Consider the following 15,129-nt stretch of genomic DNA (forward strand, 5'->3'; position numbering starts at 1 on the left):
AACAGAATCACACTGCATATTCATTGCAGACTAGACTTTCGTGTTGCGAGCGCTATTTCACACGACCACGTAGGCGTCCTTGCCTTCCCTTACTATTTGGTGAGGATGATATCTTCCAAAGAGCCCTTTCCTCCTGCTAGGATGCCGCCGGACCAGCAGATTGCCTGGATGAGGGTCACAGTGAACCTGATCATAGTACCCTGCCAAGTCGTGTCACCCAGAGGGTGTCACTATTACATGCCCCGAATTGAAGATCTGATGTGCAAACATCTCCGTGCAGTTCCTCACAGTCTTCCCCAAATCAACGCCCAGCACTGCCGCGTCCGTCACCTTCACCGCCTCGTCGATCCACTCCGCCACTATCACATCTTCGCTCGCCCAGAAAACCTCGGGTACATAAACAACCTCGCTCAGTTCGGAGTTCTCAAAGTCCGCCTTTGCTCGATCGGAGTTCGCAGCCTCGTTTCGAAGGTCCATCTCCTGTCGAAATTGGTCTCTCGTAAAATCGTAAGTCCACAACATGGGAATGTCGAAGGACTTCTCCAACGCCCACAGAATGATCCAATAGGCTCTGAGGTCCCAGGCCACCTGGAAAGTCACGCTAGGTTTACGGAGCTTCACAGCTACACTGGTATGAGGCGAAGCCTTGAGCCGTGCTTTATGAACCTGAGGCAACATGCACTCAAATTTCGCTCAACGATAGAGAAAATTTTTCACCAACTACCATACCATGCACAACTTGTTTTGATACCACTACTGATGATATTTTGACAGTCCCTGTATCACATGAAAATTGACGGCCACCACTATCGGGAGTATTCTGACAAAACTTGACGACCATTGTGCTCTGTCGAGTCAGGATGAGCACTGCTGAATTTCAAGTCGAGTGGTCAACTACCCAAACTCCTTGGCTGTATCGAAGCAATGGTACATTGTGTTATGAAGCATCATTTATCATACCAAAGCAACTACTGTGAAAGATGAGTACAGTCCCTATCCCAATTCATTCGGGTCCTATCCAAGTTGGTGGTCGATCCAGGCTATACTACACCATGAAGTGTTAGATAGATGGTATTAGAAAGTTCTAAAGGCGGTGGATGACCAGAGATGGTTCCTCACCTGAGCTATCGATGCACTGGCGACAGGCTCCAGTTCGAAGTCTCGGATAACATCATCAACTCCGGACTCATGTAGAAGGCGAAGTACCTCACCTACCAAAACTCTGAGTACCCACCAAATCAAAGAAGAGCACTACTCTGTTCCATTTCCAATGCTTTGTCGTGTAGTTCCTCGAAAGGTTTGTGCATCTCCCTGGGTAGGGCCACTTCCATTGAACAGAGGACCTGTCCTATCTTTACGTACCTGCATCATACGGAAGTTTACCACTCATATAGGACTTTGTATTTAATGAGGAGCTATAGCATGAACTTGCTGACTGAAAATAGAGATTTTGAAACCGCATTATTTCGAGTGAATCACATAATTAGGTTGATGAACTTTCAGAAGGGATTATACTCTCCTCCCGTTCATCAGTCTTACAGGCCTTCATTTCTCTTGCAAGTTGCCACGATCTCCTCTGCCACACGTCTGTGTACTTCAGACGCATTATCAGCATTCCAAACTCTCTTGTATTGCCACCATATGAATGCACCACACTCAGCAGCACGGAAGGCTGAAAGGCTCCACTCGAAAAAAGGGAAAGGCCCATGGACTTACTCCGTCGGCCCACGCAATAACAGTAGTTCTCATCGATGAAGTAGATGGCACCAGCACTAGCTGCTGCAGCTAAAGTAGCTTGTACGCCTCTTCCCATTGCTTACAAAAGCGTACGCGAAAGTCAAGTAGTAGCTCCGCTCCGCTAAAAATCGACGCATCTTTTGCAAATTTCATCACCACGTCGCGGCACCAACTTCTTGTCCCAGGTTACGGTATTCATCCTATGGCCTCTACAGGGAAGGAGAAAGCTCCTCCACTATTCGACGCTTCCCTTTTGGGCCTTGACGATGATATGACGGATGCCGGAGGGTCCAATACTCTGATAATAGAGTCTAATAAGTCCAGCAAAGGGAAGGTCAGTAAGGAAACAGCAGCTCCTAAAGAGAAGATGAGTAGTACAGGGGTGTTGGCAGTCTGGGGTGTGACACGTGTCCACATTTAATCGCTCTAAACTTGCCACCAGTACTCGACACTGTTATCCGTGAATTGAATCGGACTTTCATCGGGCACCGTTGCCATGTGGAGAGCTCCCATGAACAGAGGAATCTTCTCATACATCTGCGCTCCGGAGTGAGTACTGGAGTTGTGGTAATTGTATTCACGAGTAGCAGCAATGGCAGACGTACAGCAGGGATTTCGTATTACATGGAATGCTTTGTTCTACCTTCTATCTAGGTAAACGTAAACGGAAGAGACTCATGGAGCTACAAGAAAGGGCCGCACGAGAGGCCAAGAGGTACGTTCGCTAGTTGATACTGTGTCCTTTGTGACGAAGTCGTTAACGCAGGTTGGCAGTGCTGGATGAGCTGAAGTCCCATCAGTTGTCCAGTGCTGAGAAGGCCAAGATGCACGCAGTTGCAGACACTGGGGTTCGGCGGAAGCGTCGAGAGGAGAGTAATGTGGCGGGTGGCCCCTGGACGTATGAGTGTCAATGGTAGGCGTTGGCCTTGCAAAACTTGAGAAGAAAAAACAGAAGTTGGCGGAGTTAGCAGAGCTCAGTGATGGTGATGTGGAAGGCCCTCAGAGCTCTAAGGAAGTTCGAGGTGTTCCCAAGAAGGCTGTCACGATGAATGCGGAGAGAACGGCGGTACGTTACTCGGGGCGGGGCGTGGTCCGATTCTTTCGATGACCCCCGTGTGGGTTTCTCAACAATGCTGAGCTACCTGGACAGAGCGTGTTCAGTGAATTGCCATGAATTTTAATTGGAGTATGCTATACTCCAAATGTTATATTATTTCTGCTGAACAGGTGCCGGCAACGGGCAGGTTGAAGGCGGCTCTGGCTCCGGTCAAGTCTAAGAAGGCAGTAGGTCCAACCTTACAGAGGATACATGTATGAATATTACGGGTGGAAACGTCGAGTAGTGTTGCCAGGTTCATCGGTCGCTCGAAATCGAAAAGCAACGCGCTCATTTGCCTGCGGTACGTCTAATAGGCTTGTCACCATTGCTTTGATGGTAAATGCTATAGGTGATGATGGAGACGGAGATAGTCGACTGTGTGATGAACGCTGAGGAGGGCGTGAGTATAGTATGTGGTGACACGGGCTGCGGCAAAAGTGAGCGTGAAATGAAGTGATGGTCGTTGGAGAGTCCCCCCACAGGTACACAGGTCCCACAATTCATCTATGAAACTGGCGTGACGAAGCACTATGGTAAACTGATAGGGATGACTCAGCCGAGGAGGGTAGGAGTCTACTAGAGGGAGGGTAGGCGGGCGGGACAAGGTCCTTTAGGTGGCGGCGACTTCTGTTGCACGTCGAATTGCAGAGGAGCTGGGCCCAGATCAGGACGGGACTGTGGGGTAGGTCCTTCGAGGGACTTCAATCTGTATGGGCGCCTGTCGTAGGTATCAAGTTCGATATGATAAGTCAATGTCGCCTGACAAGATGCAGTTGAAGGTCATGACTGATGGAATCCTCATGCGGGAGGTAGTATTGGTGGAGCCAGGCGTGGAATCCGACGGCGCCCTATGGATGAAACTCTAGCTAAGACTTAGACTGATAATGTCTCAATACAATGACAATGAACATATCGTACGCTAGTACATAGCTACTTAATAGTAATAGTAGTTTACAGATCCTTGTGAATCTATTTTCAGCTCGACTTGCCACTGCGAAAGTGCTATGTTGGTGAACTTCTAGATACAGACAGATTTCCTCCTTACTAAGTACTGTGTGATCATTATCGATGAAGCTCATGAGAGGTCCATAAACTGCGATATCCTACTCGGAATGATCAGTCGAGCCATAAGTAAGTTCGCTGTACCAACTTCCTGTACAGCGACGGGTCGCTTGTTTACAGCTATGCGAGTTGAGAGGAATATGCCTCCACTGCGCTTGGTCATTATGAGTGCAACTTTGCGCCTCACTGACTTCACACAGAATGCTGAGCTGTTCCCGAAGCCGCCGCCAGTGGTAGGGTTAGAGGGTATCGATCCAGTGAGGTTGGATGCACTTGATGGTATGCAGGTCCAGATAGATGCGCGGACTCATCCGGTGACGGTCCACTTCGAGAGAAGGACGGAACAGGAATATGTGAAGGCAGCGATACGAAAAGTGCGATTGATTAACGCCAAGTTGCCTAGAGGATCGATATTGGTATGGAAAAATGCAGTGCCCGGGGATCGAACCTGCGTGGGTGTGCAGGTGTTCGTAACTGGCAAGTCCGAGATCTACGAGATGTGCGAGGCGTTGGGAGCCAAGCCTCGAAGGAAGAAGGAAGCACACAACCAGTACATTGACAGTGATCAGGAAGATGAGGATTCGGACGACGATGAGGAGGAAGCTCTTGTCACGGGTGAGCGTTGGTCCTGCCCATCACCATTCTATGGGGTTATCCCTCGAAATTGATGCCCTCATTGGCGAAGTTGATTTCCTTTATCATGAAGCTGTGGTTCTTATTCGCGGGATTTAAATCCTCATTGGAACCACATCAACCTCAAACTGGTTTCCTTATCATCAAAATGACACGTGGCGAATTCATGTCCATTTTCGTCCATATGAATTCCCCAACCTATAGTTGAATGTATAGTTGACTATTTTCTGTTGAGCGTGCGGAGACACAAGCTGGCCAGTGTGATGTGTTCAGAGTCCTCGTCAACTCCCGAGACCCCTGTAGAGAATGCACGTACCGAGGAGACTCTTGCGCCTGCAGCATTCAAGCTGTCGGAGTCTGAGCAAGTAGAACAGATCATACTGGAGAAAGGCAAGTTCGGTGTTGGAGGAAAATATACTCGCTTTCCTCAGTTGAGCTCAGAAGTTCTTCTCATTAGATGTGGAAATTTATACACAACTCAGAGTAGGCGTGTACAGAAAAAACCGAAAATTTCCCTGGAATTTTCATGTTGTTACGTTTTTATATTTTCCTACACTGGGAAAGCTAGGCTTAGGCTGTCAGTGTTTGTGAGAGTTTCGGTAGCTGTGGCTGTGGTTCCCGACCGCCGATCGCAACACTTCCTCGTGAGCTCAATACTAATGACATGGGAATAACGAAAAATTTTGAGACTTGACTTATAGGGACACGTGCTCCAGACACCTTGTGATCGATGACGAGACCTGGACATTCTACTACGATATCCTTCCGTTCAACGAGGTGTTGTAGGTTGTAAGAAGGCCTCCAGTGGTAGCGGCCACAAGGGCGGTTCGGCGGCCTTCACTGGTGCAGCATTCGGATCTGGTCGGCTGGTTCCGATACCACTCTATGCGCAAATGTCAACGACCAAACAAGCGGAAGCCTTTGTAGAACTGCCAGAGACTATCACATCGATGATCATCTGTGTCTCAGAGGACCCCGGCTGAGGACGAGCGTTTTGTCATCATAGCGACCAACGTGGCAGAGACCGCTCTCACTTTGCCGAATATCCGATACGTAGGGGCTTGGCAGGCTCATGCAAGGTAGTGCTTATCATAGGTCGTGGACACTGGACGGGAGAAGAAGCGAGTGTATCGTAACGATGGGGTGTCTGTGTTCAAGGTTGGTGGAAGGTCTCGGTACATGTGTGTCGAGGGAAGTCATCTTTAGGTGGGCTTCTGTGCCTCGAGTTCCGCAGATCAGCGCGCCGGTCGAGCAGGTCGTGTTGGCCCTGGTCACTGCTATAGACTGTATATCCTTCTGTTAGCGTCTACCTCCACTTGCATCGTCTTTAGGTACTCCGGAGCTGTTTATGGTGATACCATGCCGGACTTCCCCATACCAGAGATTGCTAGTGGTCAGCCTCTGGACGATACAGTGTTGATGATGGCCAAGATGGGTGGGTGTATTGACTCTCTGCAATGCTGTTCATCATTCTCGCCAGGCATACCTCGGTTCCGACATTTCCCGTGGCCAACGCCTCCGCCTGTGGCAGCGGTAGTGCACGCTGTTACAACTCTATCGGAGTTGGGTACAGTTCGGCGTATCGGTATTAGCAATGATGAGGTGACCATAACAAAAACAGGCGAAGCGATGTAGTGTCACTAACAGTGTGATTTTTCGAATCGTGTTTTTGTTCAGATCTAACTTTCCTGTGGCACCTCGCCATGGGTGTATGCTGGTCCATGCTGGTAGGCTCAGGGAGGCCAACAACACTGAGTGGAGGGACGTCCTTGTACGTGTATCGATGGTCTCAGCTTGACATGCCTAGTGACAGGTGATGGTAGTGTGTGTAGTAGCAGCCCTAACTGTGGGGGATTTGTTCATACCCCCGCCTCAAGAAAAGAAGGATGAAAAGGTAAGAATAGTAGCAACATAGTGCTGAGGTGACTCCTGTAGGCAAGCAAGTTACCTGGGTGGAGCAAGTGCAGTTCGGATATCGAGGCACTACTGTGGTCCGTGGGTGGCTTCATGTGGACTACGACGGCGGACCAAGACGTTTTCTGTAGGCTTGTATTAGTGCTCTTGCTCAAGGATTGTCTGCAGGCGCTCGCCATATGCTACGGTCGAAAGCGTTAAACGAGGCGGCTAGTTTGACTAGGCAGCTATTGTCCCAGATAGATCACTATTTGTAGCCCGCATCTGCGCACTATAAAGGATTCCTATTGTGGTTGTCGTCATCATTCAGGGACCTCAACGATGTGGAAAGGGTATCTTTGTGTCGTCCACGGCCACCTACTGCTAAGCAGTTGGCGCTAGTGCACGAATGCGTTACTCGAGGGCTCATAGATCATATAGCGTACGCTACTGTGTGCGGGGTCGGAGTAGTTCAGCTGGGTCCATGACAGGTGCAAATCGACTCTGGACACGCGGTCCTATCTCACTAGGAACCACATGGTTGTGTACATTCATCGTGAATCTCTTTACTACCGAAGACGACCGAGCGAGTTTGCTTATACTGAGATTGTTAAGGCCAGCGATTCTCGCGGAAAGAATGTGGCAAGAATTTGTAAGCTACCCATTGCTCCCCCTTATGCAGCGTATGGTCATTGTCGTAGGCGTGGCCGTCGATACTGATTTCCTGGCTAAACTCGATTGCCCGGAGCTCATCAGGCGTGGCCCACCGTTGAAGATGCCGGTACTGTGAAGACGAGATGAACCATGTTGTGTAGCGTTATATTTTAGCCGCCTTTCTATTCTGCAACCAAGGACCGAGTGACGGCTCACTTCACACCGACATACATTCCTCTGGACATGCCCCTGCCCACTGTCGGGATAGAGCTCTCGACTCGAGATCCTCTAGGCTTGAAGGTCTTTGCTTGCGCTATTCTTCAAGGTAAGGTTAGCTCGTTTGGTCACGACTTGACTGCAGAATTCAGGTAAAGTGTTTCCGAAGTTGCTGAAGTATCGCTCGTCACTAATTTCGGAGCCGACCTTGGAACACACTAGGTTGCTGCCGATGGTGGGCCTTGGGGAGTATTGACCTCACTCGCTGTACGGTATTGTATACAGTGTTTAAAATATGATTGCTTTCCACAAGTGAGATCAGAAATTTCCTCACATATATGAGAATCTATATGCCAATTCGGATGGGAATGTACAGGAACCAACGATAATCTGTGGAAATTCCCTCAAAATTTTTATATTGTCACCAACACATGTGGCCGACCCTGCACATATTTTCTAACAATGTTTGTATCTATGCAGGTTGAATCGTTGAGGAAATGTCGTTGCGGGTCTCGGCGCGAGCTGGAACAGCTGTGGCTCGACAGCCCAGATCTGCTGAGGGTGGAATGCGAGTCCTGGTATAAGAAGTCGACACACAAAGCGATTGAACGGATGTGGCCACCGGTTGAATGACCGCAACGTATGAAAAAAGTTACTGTTGTTGTTATGAACGTATACTGTTTGCTTATCCTGTTTCAACGGACTTTCAGCACGATGCTTTTTTTGAGTTCTCAATTTCAGCCTATCACTTGGGCTCTGCTATCCTGGTCCTGTCTTTTATTTGGGGACGGTGTGGTATGGTATGCTGGTCTCAAATCAGGACTGAGCAAAAGCAGCGTTTTAATGTGTTGTAGCTTAGTGCTGGAGATAAGAAACTTCAGTGCCTCCTGAAAGTAGCAATTACCAGTCTAGGGTAGAGTTCACCCCGCCACCACTCAGTACGCAGTGTTGGGTCTGTGCTCTTGGGTGCGTTCTCGAAAGGTTCAAGTGATCGACTACGCGTTGTGGCTAAGCCTTTGATTGGTGGGCTCCTAGCAGCAGGTTGTGGCAGTTGGATTGCGTGCTTTCCTTCAATGGGACTTTGGCAGCAATCGGTGGTGAAGTGCGCTGACAACTGCGGCATCTTCAAAGCTGTAATCATCGGAATGCCGAAGTGGCATCACTCACGTGGTCGAGTGGGCTACGCCTTCCGCATGGCTGTTCGAGACAAGGTCGGTCACTGTGGGAATATATGCTCGGTTTCCTCAACTGAGCTCGTGAGTTTGCTCATTACATCATGTATTTGGGGTAGAAATATGCGAAAACCAACGATATTTTTCCAAAATTTCCGCGAAATTTCCATATTTTTACCAACACATTTTGTTGACCGCATGCATGGTTGGTATGCGTTGTTTCAGAGTCGTGAGTATCGAGGAGAGAAGCTTCCTCGAGGAATCATAGTGAGGACAAAACAACCAATAAAACGCAAGGACGGATCCACCATCAAATTCGATGAGGTAAGTCTGTTGTTATTTCCTCCGCGGAAAGCACTGTTGATGTAGAACGCCTTTATAGCGATCAGTAACAACAAGCCTCTGGGCAACAAAGTGAAGGGCCCTGTAACGTACGAATGTGGCCATTCTGTGAGGTGACAACAGTTCCGGTTCTGGTCTATGTGCAACCCCTCTGTGTTTCCTCAGGAACATGGCGCGATGGATTTTCTAGAGTACGTTGTCATGTCAAAGCAGTTTCCGCGTAAAGGGCTTAGAGTTGCGTTGATGGCTTCTGCCTCTCAACCGACATATCCTGAAATCTCTTTGTCGGTTGTATTACTCGTTTGGTTTAGTTTTTTTCGACTCAAGATTTCTATGACGGTAGGAGGCCGCTCCTTTATCACAACCATCACTTGCTTCTTTAGTCCCAGGACAACGTTGTTCGCTTTGGTGGAGTCCCAGAGCATTTTAATGCCCCGTTCCAACGCTTACTGCAGCGCCAAGCTAAACTTGATTCATCTGCCTGTGCCCCTCAGGTGGGATCCGACTGACACTGTATGAGCCGTCTCGCTAGCTATGTTGCCTTAGTTGGCTTGGAGAACATATCCTGGTGGCAGCGGAGCGATGCTGAAGGCTGTAATCTCCAAGGAGGTGGATTGCGCATGCGTGCTCACTGAGTCAGCTGTTGCCCACATCATTAAGAACTCAGGCAAAGACGCCAGAGACCAGGTCAGGATTCTCGGTAAGATCAGAAGGTAGCGAGGTTAGTCCAGGCCGGTGATGGTGCTGGCCGCAGGTACATACGTTGCGTCTCCTCTGGTCTGGGGAGTTCATACGTCATCAAAACGTCCAACTGACTCCGAGGGCAATGTTTTTGGGATATCCCGTTTTGGCAGTGGCTCGCATATCATGGCAAAAGTCGACAAAGACAAAGTTGATGGAGACCTTGCCTTCAAGGTCCGAGCGAAGAAACATAGTTGGATGCAGGAATTAGTCCGAACTAGGTTGTGAACTCCCTCGATGGAGCTGTTGAGTCGATGGCCAAAGGGGATATCGATTACTTCATGTGGGAGGTCTTCACAACGAAGTAGAATCCATCCTGGTCTGATCTGTCCATGAATTCATCCACCAGGCACCTAGTCGACAAGGGTGAATGGAAGTTAGTGAGGAGAGTCCCAGCTCCTTGGCCTGCTTTCGTCTTCGTAGTAAGCACTTGTGAGCTGCTGCGTCGAATCAGAGCACGAGTTTTTCTTACTAGGTGAGCGAGGATATCTCGTCTGATCGTTTAGAGGCAGTCAAAACAGTCGTACATGCTGTTCATGAGGAAATCGAGCGGATGCTAGGAGATCGAGATGAAACGCGCGACTTCATCTCCGAATTGTATGTGCTGCCTCTTGCAGCTCTGGGGAAGTTCCAGCTAGATACAACATGTCATCGGATGACACTGCAAGCTGGATGAAAGACGTCAAATGGCAATGCAATACTGAAGTCGACAAATCTGTGAGCCGCTCTGCTGTCACTCTAGTTGTACTTTTCGATCGTTGCAGGCCCTATTATTGGCTCAAGATACCCTGTGTGACTGCGGTATTGTCGATGAACGGGCCAAGATTCAGCCAGACGATCTCATTGTTACGGGCTCTTGCGTACTCGCCGAGTCCTAGGTTTCATGTTTACCCCCGAGCGGTATCGATTAGGTATTGTTTCTTGAAAACTTCATTCTTGTTTCGCTATCATTAGTTGCGGACAAGTTTAGATCGACAGCACTGTATAACCCCGGGCCGTTCTGATCTGCGCTACCGTTGCGCCACAGGACCGAATTATGGAGTGTATATGGTTCCTACAGGAACTATGGAGATACATCCTCGTGTACTGCTGAAGACCCGCTAACCCATGATATGACCCCGGCCCGATTCGAACGGACAACCTTCTGATCTGGAGTCAGATGCGCTACCGTTGCGCCACAGGGCCGAATTATGGAGTGTATATGGTTCCTACAGGAACTATGGAGATACATCCTCGTGTACTGCTGAAGACCCGCTAACCCATGATATGACCCCGGCCCGATTCGAACGGACAACCTTCTGATCTGGAGTCAGATGCGCTACCGTTGCGCCACAGGGCCGAATTATGGAGTGTATATGGTTCCTACAGGAACTATGGAGATACATCCTCGTGTACTGCTGAAAACCCGCTAACCCATGATATGACCCCGGCCCGATTCGAACGGACAACCTTCTGATCTGGAGTCAGGTGCGCTACCGTTGCGCCACAGGGCCGAATTATGGAGTGTATATGGTTCCTACAGGAACTATGGAGATACATCCTCGTGTACTGCTGAAGACCCGCTAACCCATGATATGACCCTGGCCCGATTCGAACAGACAACCTTCTGATCTGGAGTCAGATGCGCTACCGTTGCGCCACAGGGCCGAACTACAAAATGTGTACACGAACTATCGAGATACATCTCTGTGTATTCCCGAAAGACCACAAATCCGTGATACGACTCCATTCCGATTCGAGCGGACAACCTTCTGATCTGGAATCCGGTGCGCTACTGTGGCGCATATGGGCTAAACTCCGAAACTGTGCTGCTCTAGGAGATATGAGGGTGCGGCATTGTTTTTCGGCAGATTTCTTGACTCGCTTTGGCTCCGATTTGTGAAGGACGGTTTGTAAAGCGATACGTCGTCAACAACAGAATAACATCATTTGAAGATTGACGTAGTCCCACTTACGAAGTCTCAATACAACCTTGGTTCAACATTCGAAACCGCACTATGCACTGCTAAACAAGTCCGCGGAAAACAATTCAAGTAAATGGAGCTCGTCATTTATGGACCTCACTGGGTCTACGCTGCGCAAGCTCAGTGTCGATATCCCTGAACTGGCGCGTCATCGGAGGATACAAGAACGGCCTCAGATCAAATCTATTATCATCCGGAGAGTATGCTTCGGCGTGATACGAGGGAGTCAATACAGTGCCTAAATCGCAACAGCACTGTGCATGCCTTACATATATTGGCACTTACACTTATGCCTATTCCTGCAGTAACAGTTGAAGAAGTGTTTCACCTTGTTTGCGACTTCATCTGCACTCTCATTACGGCTTTCACCCCACATAATCCGAAGTTTGTGGAACATTTGCACCGGACCGCAGCGCTCCATCTTCCGAAGCCGGCCGAACCAACCAAGCTCCTGAGCGATACATGATGCGCCGTCGGACCCCTCCAAAACTCACATTGTAGGTCATGCCCATATCGACTTCGTCGAGTTGTGCCGGTTCTCCCTCGACTGTTGGTCGCAGCTCTGCCGTTGGAGGTGCTTGGACCTTCAGTGAAGAGGATGAACGTCATCTTACGAGTCAACTTACGATCTCGGCGAGCGCTGGGTATCCCAAATTGGTTGATGCCCAGACCAGGAATGACTTGAGATCTCCCTTAGAAATGCTGCCTATGGGATTAATATCACCCGAGGAGCAGTCGTACTTCGTCAAATAACCACGAAGTGCCTCATCGACATTACCTGAAATAGGATGCAATGACCATTGCTGAGAGTATACCCTACCAGTCGAGAGGACGAGTAAATAGCCTCCTCGCCTCCTAGCATGAGGGAGTAGCTGCGCCAGCATGAACGACATCACCATCCGACTTCGAGCTTGGATGTTCTGCAGTGCCAGGTCCGTCGTACGAGTGCCTGATCGTCCTCATCGCTGCCTTCTCACAGGTCGACGTCAGTCCCCACCTCCCTGAGACAGATATCTCGGTTTCAGCTCCTCATCGACTTTTCCATCTTCATTAGTGATGACATAGTCCGTGAAGGCCTCCTCAACAGCATCGCAAATTTTGTCGATCATCACAAATTTGTGATAGCTTCCAACCTATAGACGATTGCGTGAATAACCTCCGCTACCAACAGTCGCTCTCTTCAGTACCTGCTGGGCGATCCTCTCGGCTAAGTTACGAGTAGCTTCCCCTGAGTTTTTCGATGCCAAATATGCGGTATGAATAATGCAGTTGGCGAGCTCTTGAGAGGTCTTGGGGAGAACCTGAAAATAGTGAATCAAGAGACGTTCATGACAAGCGTCTTGAGGGCAATACTCAGACCGGCTGATAGGTTGATACCTCAGATGCAGTAATTCGTTTCACGTCTGCTTCAACTTGCTGGTCCCCCTCGATGAGCCTATCCATGACCAGCTGGCACATAGAACCGCATATGGCCAGGACCTAGGAAACACCCTACTACACGAGAGAACACCACATAACCGCTTACACTAGCGCTGTCAGCTCCACCCGACAGAGGAATGAAGAACCCCGAAGCCCCACTACGACGTAGGTAATCCCAAAGCCAGCACGCGGGACCTAAATAGCCACGAAATAGCCCTCAAACCACAGCCTAGTGGACAATTGACCTCGAGCAATCTCTTCCATAGGATCACAGACGATCGGTTTCACAGGAAGATTCGCCGATATGAACCTACAACACAACGTCACACACAGTGAAACGATACCGTGCAGTACCTATTTGCCGGATCGCAAAGACGGAAGCCTCTACAGTCGACTCGAGGCACTCTTGAACCCGTCAACGCTGCTGCTTGAGTGCATCGTGACTTCTTGCTAGCACGATAAGAGCGAACCTGACAGCGGCATATGATGGACAGAGAGTGAAGTATGAATTATCACCTCATCAAGATCAACATTAGCAGTGATGACCTCAACCTCCTTGATGGCGAACTGAGACCCTTGCGCACGAACTTCGCCATTCACGGCGATCAATGACGAACCATCGAAATACCTATACGATAGACCCGGCATAGCGCCAATTCCCGCGGACGGACCTTGTGAGTCTTACAGTCGTCCACCATCACAGCCCATGGAGTTGGCATATAGATATACTCCGCCAGACTTGGACGTAGCACCTACATGGAAGAACATCACGTTCAAGCCGACAACAGCAGCCTCACCGGCGATCAACTTCAGACGCTTTTTAAGTTTCCTCAACTCGTGATGAGATCCACTACCATTGGCAATAATGTCCACGCCATCAAGCGCCATAACTGAGAGCAGCACGATGATTCCTCAAATGAACTCTATAGCGCTCGTTACTCGTATGAGGATTCTCAGGAGCCCATAGCTCCTCACAAGCCTCGCAACCCACAGCACAATCTGCTAGTTGTACAACTCCAAACCCGAAGGGGCATGTCTGCTGACGGACATCTAAGACACGAGTTCTCAGGTTGTCCGCAATGTACGACTTACCGGCCGGCTGGGCCTCTAGGACCACATCGGGGACGAGCATCTCCTCCAGACCGCGTTCCATGGGCCACGGCGCGAACCACCTAAGCCGATGAAAAGTGACCACCAATGACTATACTGTCCTCAGTACCTTGACTCACGGTAGTTGCCATCATCAGCTAGGAGCATCTTGGGCCGCACTAGTAGTATGCGTCCCCGATAGAGGAAGACTCTACAGTTGTAACCAGTCGACTTGAATCTAATGATGATGGTAAACGCTACCACACCTTCACTACATCTTGTATTACAGAGCCGGCATCCCTATGTCCATCAGCATGTCCAAATCAGAGGTGGCTGTCTAAGGCACACCAACCATAACACTACAAGGCAGATACCTCAGTCCTATTACTATGATGTGTGCAAGGGATTCCCAACAGTGCTGGAATGTGTCCGTCTCGAGGAAGTGATCCTCACATCCGTAACCGGAGAGCTCCAATTCCGGACCGGTACTGAAAATTGTGATTTCAAATGGACGATGCCGGTGGTCGAATCCGAGGAGATAATGGAGACCGTGTGAACGACGATTCGTAGAGTGGGAACTCACCGGAACTTTGCGTTTTTGTCGTGAGCAATACGAATGCTCTCGATGACTCTTTTCTCGTTGCCGTCGAAATCAAGGGCCCACTGGTCCAGGTTGCAGGTGGCAACCACTGCCATTGACTGACCCACCATGAGAAAACGGATACCTTACTACAAGTAAGCGGATTGTACAGAACTTATGAGCGAGAAGGCAATACTTATAGCAACACAACTTCAACAGCACTTCGATGAGCAAACACACTACAGCGGAGCTTATGAGGTTGATTAGGGACGAAACTCTCAATAAACCATAACACTACAAGTTGCATACAGAGTTGGGAAGCCCAATACACCCACTGGGGAATACGAAGCAGAACTAGCAGTTACTCTTGGGAAAAATAAGCTTCATAAAAACACGCACAGCGACCACGGGAGCCACGAACCCCATGCCAAGTAGCGACGCTAAAGCTTGGAGTTCCCTCTATTGAATGGAGGGAACCCCAAGCTTTAGCGTCTATTCTAGTCACTTTAGCGCCACTGAGAAGCCTAG

General features: G+C 49.4%; 4 protein-coding genes and 4 non-coding genes across 8 annotated transcripts in view; 2 read left to right on the plus strand and 6 right to left on the minus strand.

The window, feature by feature from the left end:
• Pmar_PMAR027959 (hypothetical protein) overlaps positions 1–1,813 on the minus strand; it is a gene marked incomplete at both ends in the record, with an annotated part of 4,188 nt that extends 2,375 nt beyond the window's left edge. Inside the window, 6 exons of the mRNA XM_002773454.1 lie at positions 94–186; positions 238–666; positions 1,120–1,211; positions 1,256–1,362; positions 1,540–1,672; positions 1,717–1,813. Of these exons, the coding sequence (XP_002773500.1) occupies positions 94–186; positions 238–666; positions 1,120–1,211; positions 1,256–1,362; positions 1,540–1,672; positions 1,717–1,813 (951 nt within the window). The remainder of the gene's footprint in view (positions 1–93; positions 187–237; positions 667–1,119; positions 1,212–1,255; positions 1,363–1,539; positions 1,673–1,716) is intronic.
• A 108-nt stretch (positions 1,814–1,921) lies between these two features.
• On the plus strand, positions 1,922–7,939 carry Pmar_PMAR027960 (ATP-dependent RNA helicase Cdc28, putative). The gene is made up of 30 exons (XM_002773455.1): positions 1,922–2,108; positions 2,392–2,452; positions 2,504–2,610; positions 2,655–2,803; positions 2,965–3,048; positions 3,090–3,137; positions 3,186–3,273; positions 3,319–3,401; positions 3,451–3,518; positions 3,564–3,645; positions 3,859–3,967; positions 4,019–4,131; positions 4,186–4,314; positions 4,363–4,513; positions 5,318–5,454; positions 5,501–5,584; positions 5,627–5,689; positions 5,738–5,817; positions 5,863–5,966; positions 6,012–6,162; positions 6,209–6,302; positions 6,345–6,425; positions 6,467–6,572; positions 6,614–6,698; positions 6,756–6,866; positions 6,916–7,076; positions 7,126–7,205; positions 7,253–7,403; positions 7,447–7,529; positions 7,775–7,939. The coding sequence occupies exons 1-30, from the start codon at positions 1,940–1,942 to the stop codon at positions 7,925–7,927; spliced, it is 3,165 nt and encodes a 1,054-aa protein (XP_002773501.1). The 5' UTR covers positions 1,922–1,939; the 3' UTR covers positions 7,928–7,939.
• A 428-nt stretch (positions 7,940–8,367) lies between these two features.
• Positions 8,368–9,525, plus strand: Pmar_PMAR027961 (LSU ribosomal protein L14P, putative; the record flags this gene model as incomplete). Its single annotated transcript, XM_002773456.1, has 6 exons — positions 8,368–8,505; positions 8,692–8,790; positions 8,836–8,897; positions 9,120–9,147; positions 9,192–9,302; positions 9,355–9,525. 6 exons carry the CDS (start codon positions 8,368–8,370, stop codon positions 9,523–9,525), a joined length of 609 nt encoding a protein of 202 aa, XP_002773502.1.
• A 1,137-nt stretch (positions 9,526–10,662) lies between these two features.
• Positions 10,663–10,734, minus strand: Pmar_PMAR027962. Its single transcript has one exon. It is a non-coding gene; the product is annotated as a tRNA-Trp (tRNA).
• An 82-nt stretch (positions 10,735–10,816) lies between these two features.
• Positions 10,817–10,888, minus strand: Pmar_PMAR027963. Its single transcript has one exon. It is a non-coding gene; the product is annotated as a tRNA-Trp (tRNA).
• Positions 10,889–10,970: 82 nt separating this feature from the next.
• Positions 10,971–11,042, minus strand: Pmar_PMAR027964. The gene has a single exon. It is a non-coding gene; the product is annotated as a tRNA-Trp (tRNA).
• An 82-nt stretch (positions 11,043–11,124) lies between these two features.
• On the minus strand, positions 11,125–11,196 carry Pmar_PMAR027965. The gene has a single exon. It is a non-coding gene; the product is annotated as a tRNA-Trp (tRNA).
• Positions 11,197–11,596: 400 nt separating this feature from the next.
• Positions 11,597–14,733, minus strand: Pmar_PMAR027966 (conserved hypothetical protein; the record flags this gene model as incomplete). Its single annotated transcript, XM_002773457.1, has 20 exons — positions 14,605–14,733; positions 14,410–14,509; positions 14,309–14,358; positions 14,152–14,259; positions 14,025–14,104; positions 13,872–13,982; positions 13,730–13,822; positions 13,618–13,684; positions 13,449–13,560; positions 13,287–13,402; positions 13,178–13,242; positions 13,039–13,127; positions 12,891–12,992; positions 12,701–12,814; positions 12,511–12,646; positions 12,334–12,462; positions 12,140–12,291; positions 12,008–12,097; positions 11,799–11,964; positions 11,597–11,751 (listed from the first exon to the last, which is right to left on the minus strand). The coding sequence occupies exons 1-20, from the start codon at positions 14,730–14,732 to the stop codon at positions 11,597–11,599; spliced, it is 2,163 nt and encodes a 720-aa protein (XP_002773503.1). The 5' UTR covers position 14,733.
• Positions 14,734–15,129: the final 396 nt, after the last annotated feature.

This window comes from Perkinsus marinus (assembly GCF_000006405.1).
Source record: "Perkinsus marinus ATCC 50983 genomic scaffold scf_1104296958914, whole genome shotgun sequence".
NCBI lineage: Eukaryota > Perkinsozoa > Perkinsida > Perkinsidae > Perkinsus > Perkinsus marinus.

Bases quoted from the DNA above. Each gene is read 5' to 3' on its own strand.
- Pmar_PMAR027960 (XM_002773455.1), top strand. From the start codon at position 1,940: ATGGCCTCTACAGGGAAGGAGAAAGCTCCTCCACTATTCGACGCTTCC. The intron at 3,519-3,563 runs GTAGGTCCTTCG...CGCCTGTCGTAG, and splicing joins GATCAGGACGGGACTGTGGG to GTATCAAGTTCGATATGATA. The intron at 7,530-7,774 runs GTGGGCCTTGGG...GTATCTATGCAG, and splicing joins ACACTAGGTTGCTGCCGATG to GTTGAATCGTTGAGGAAATG.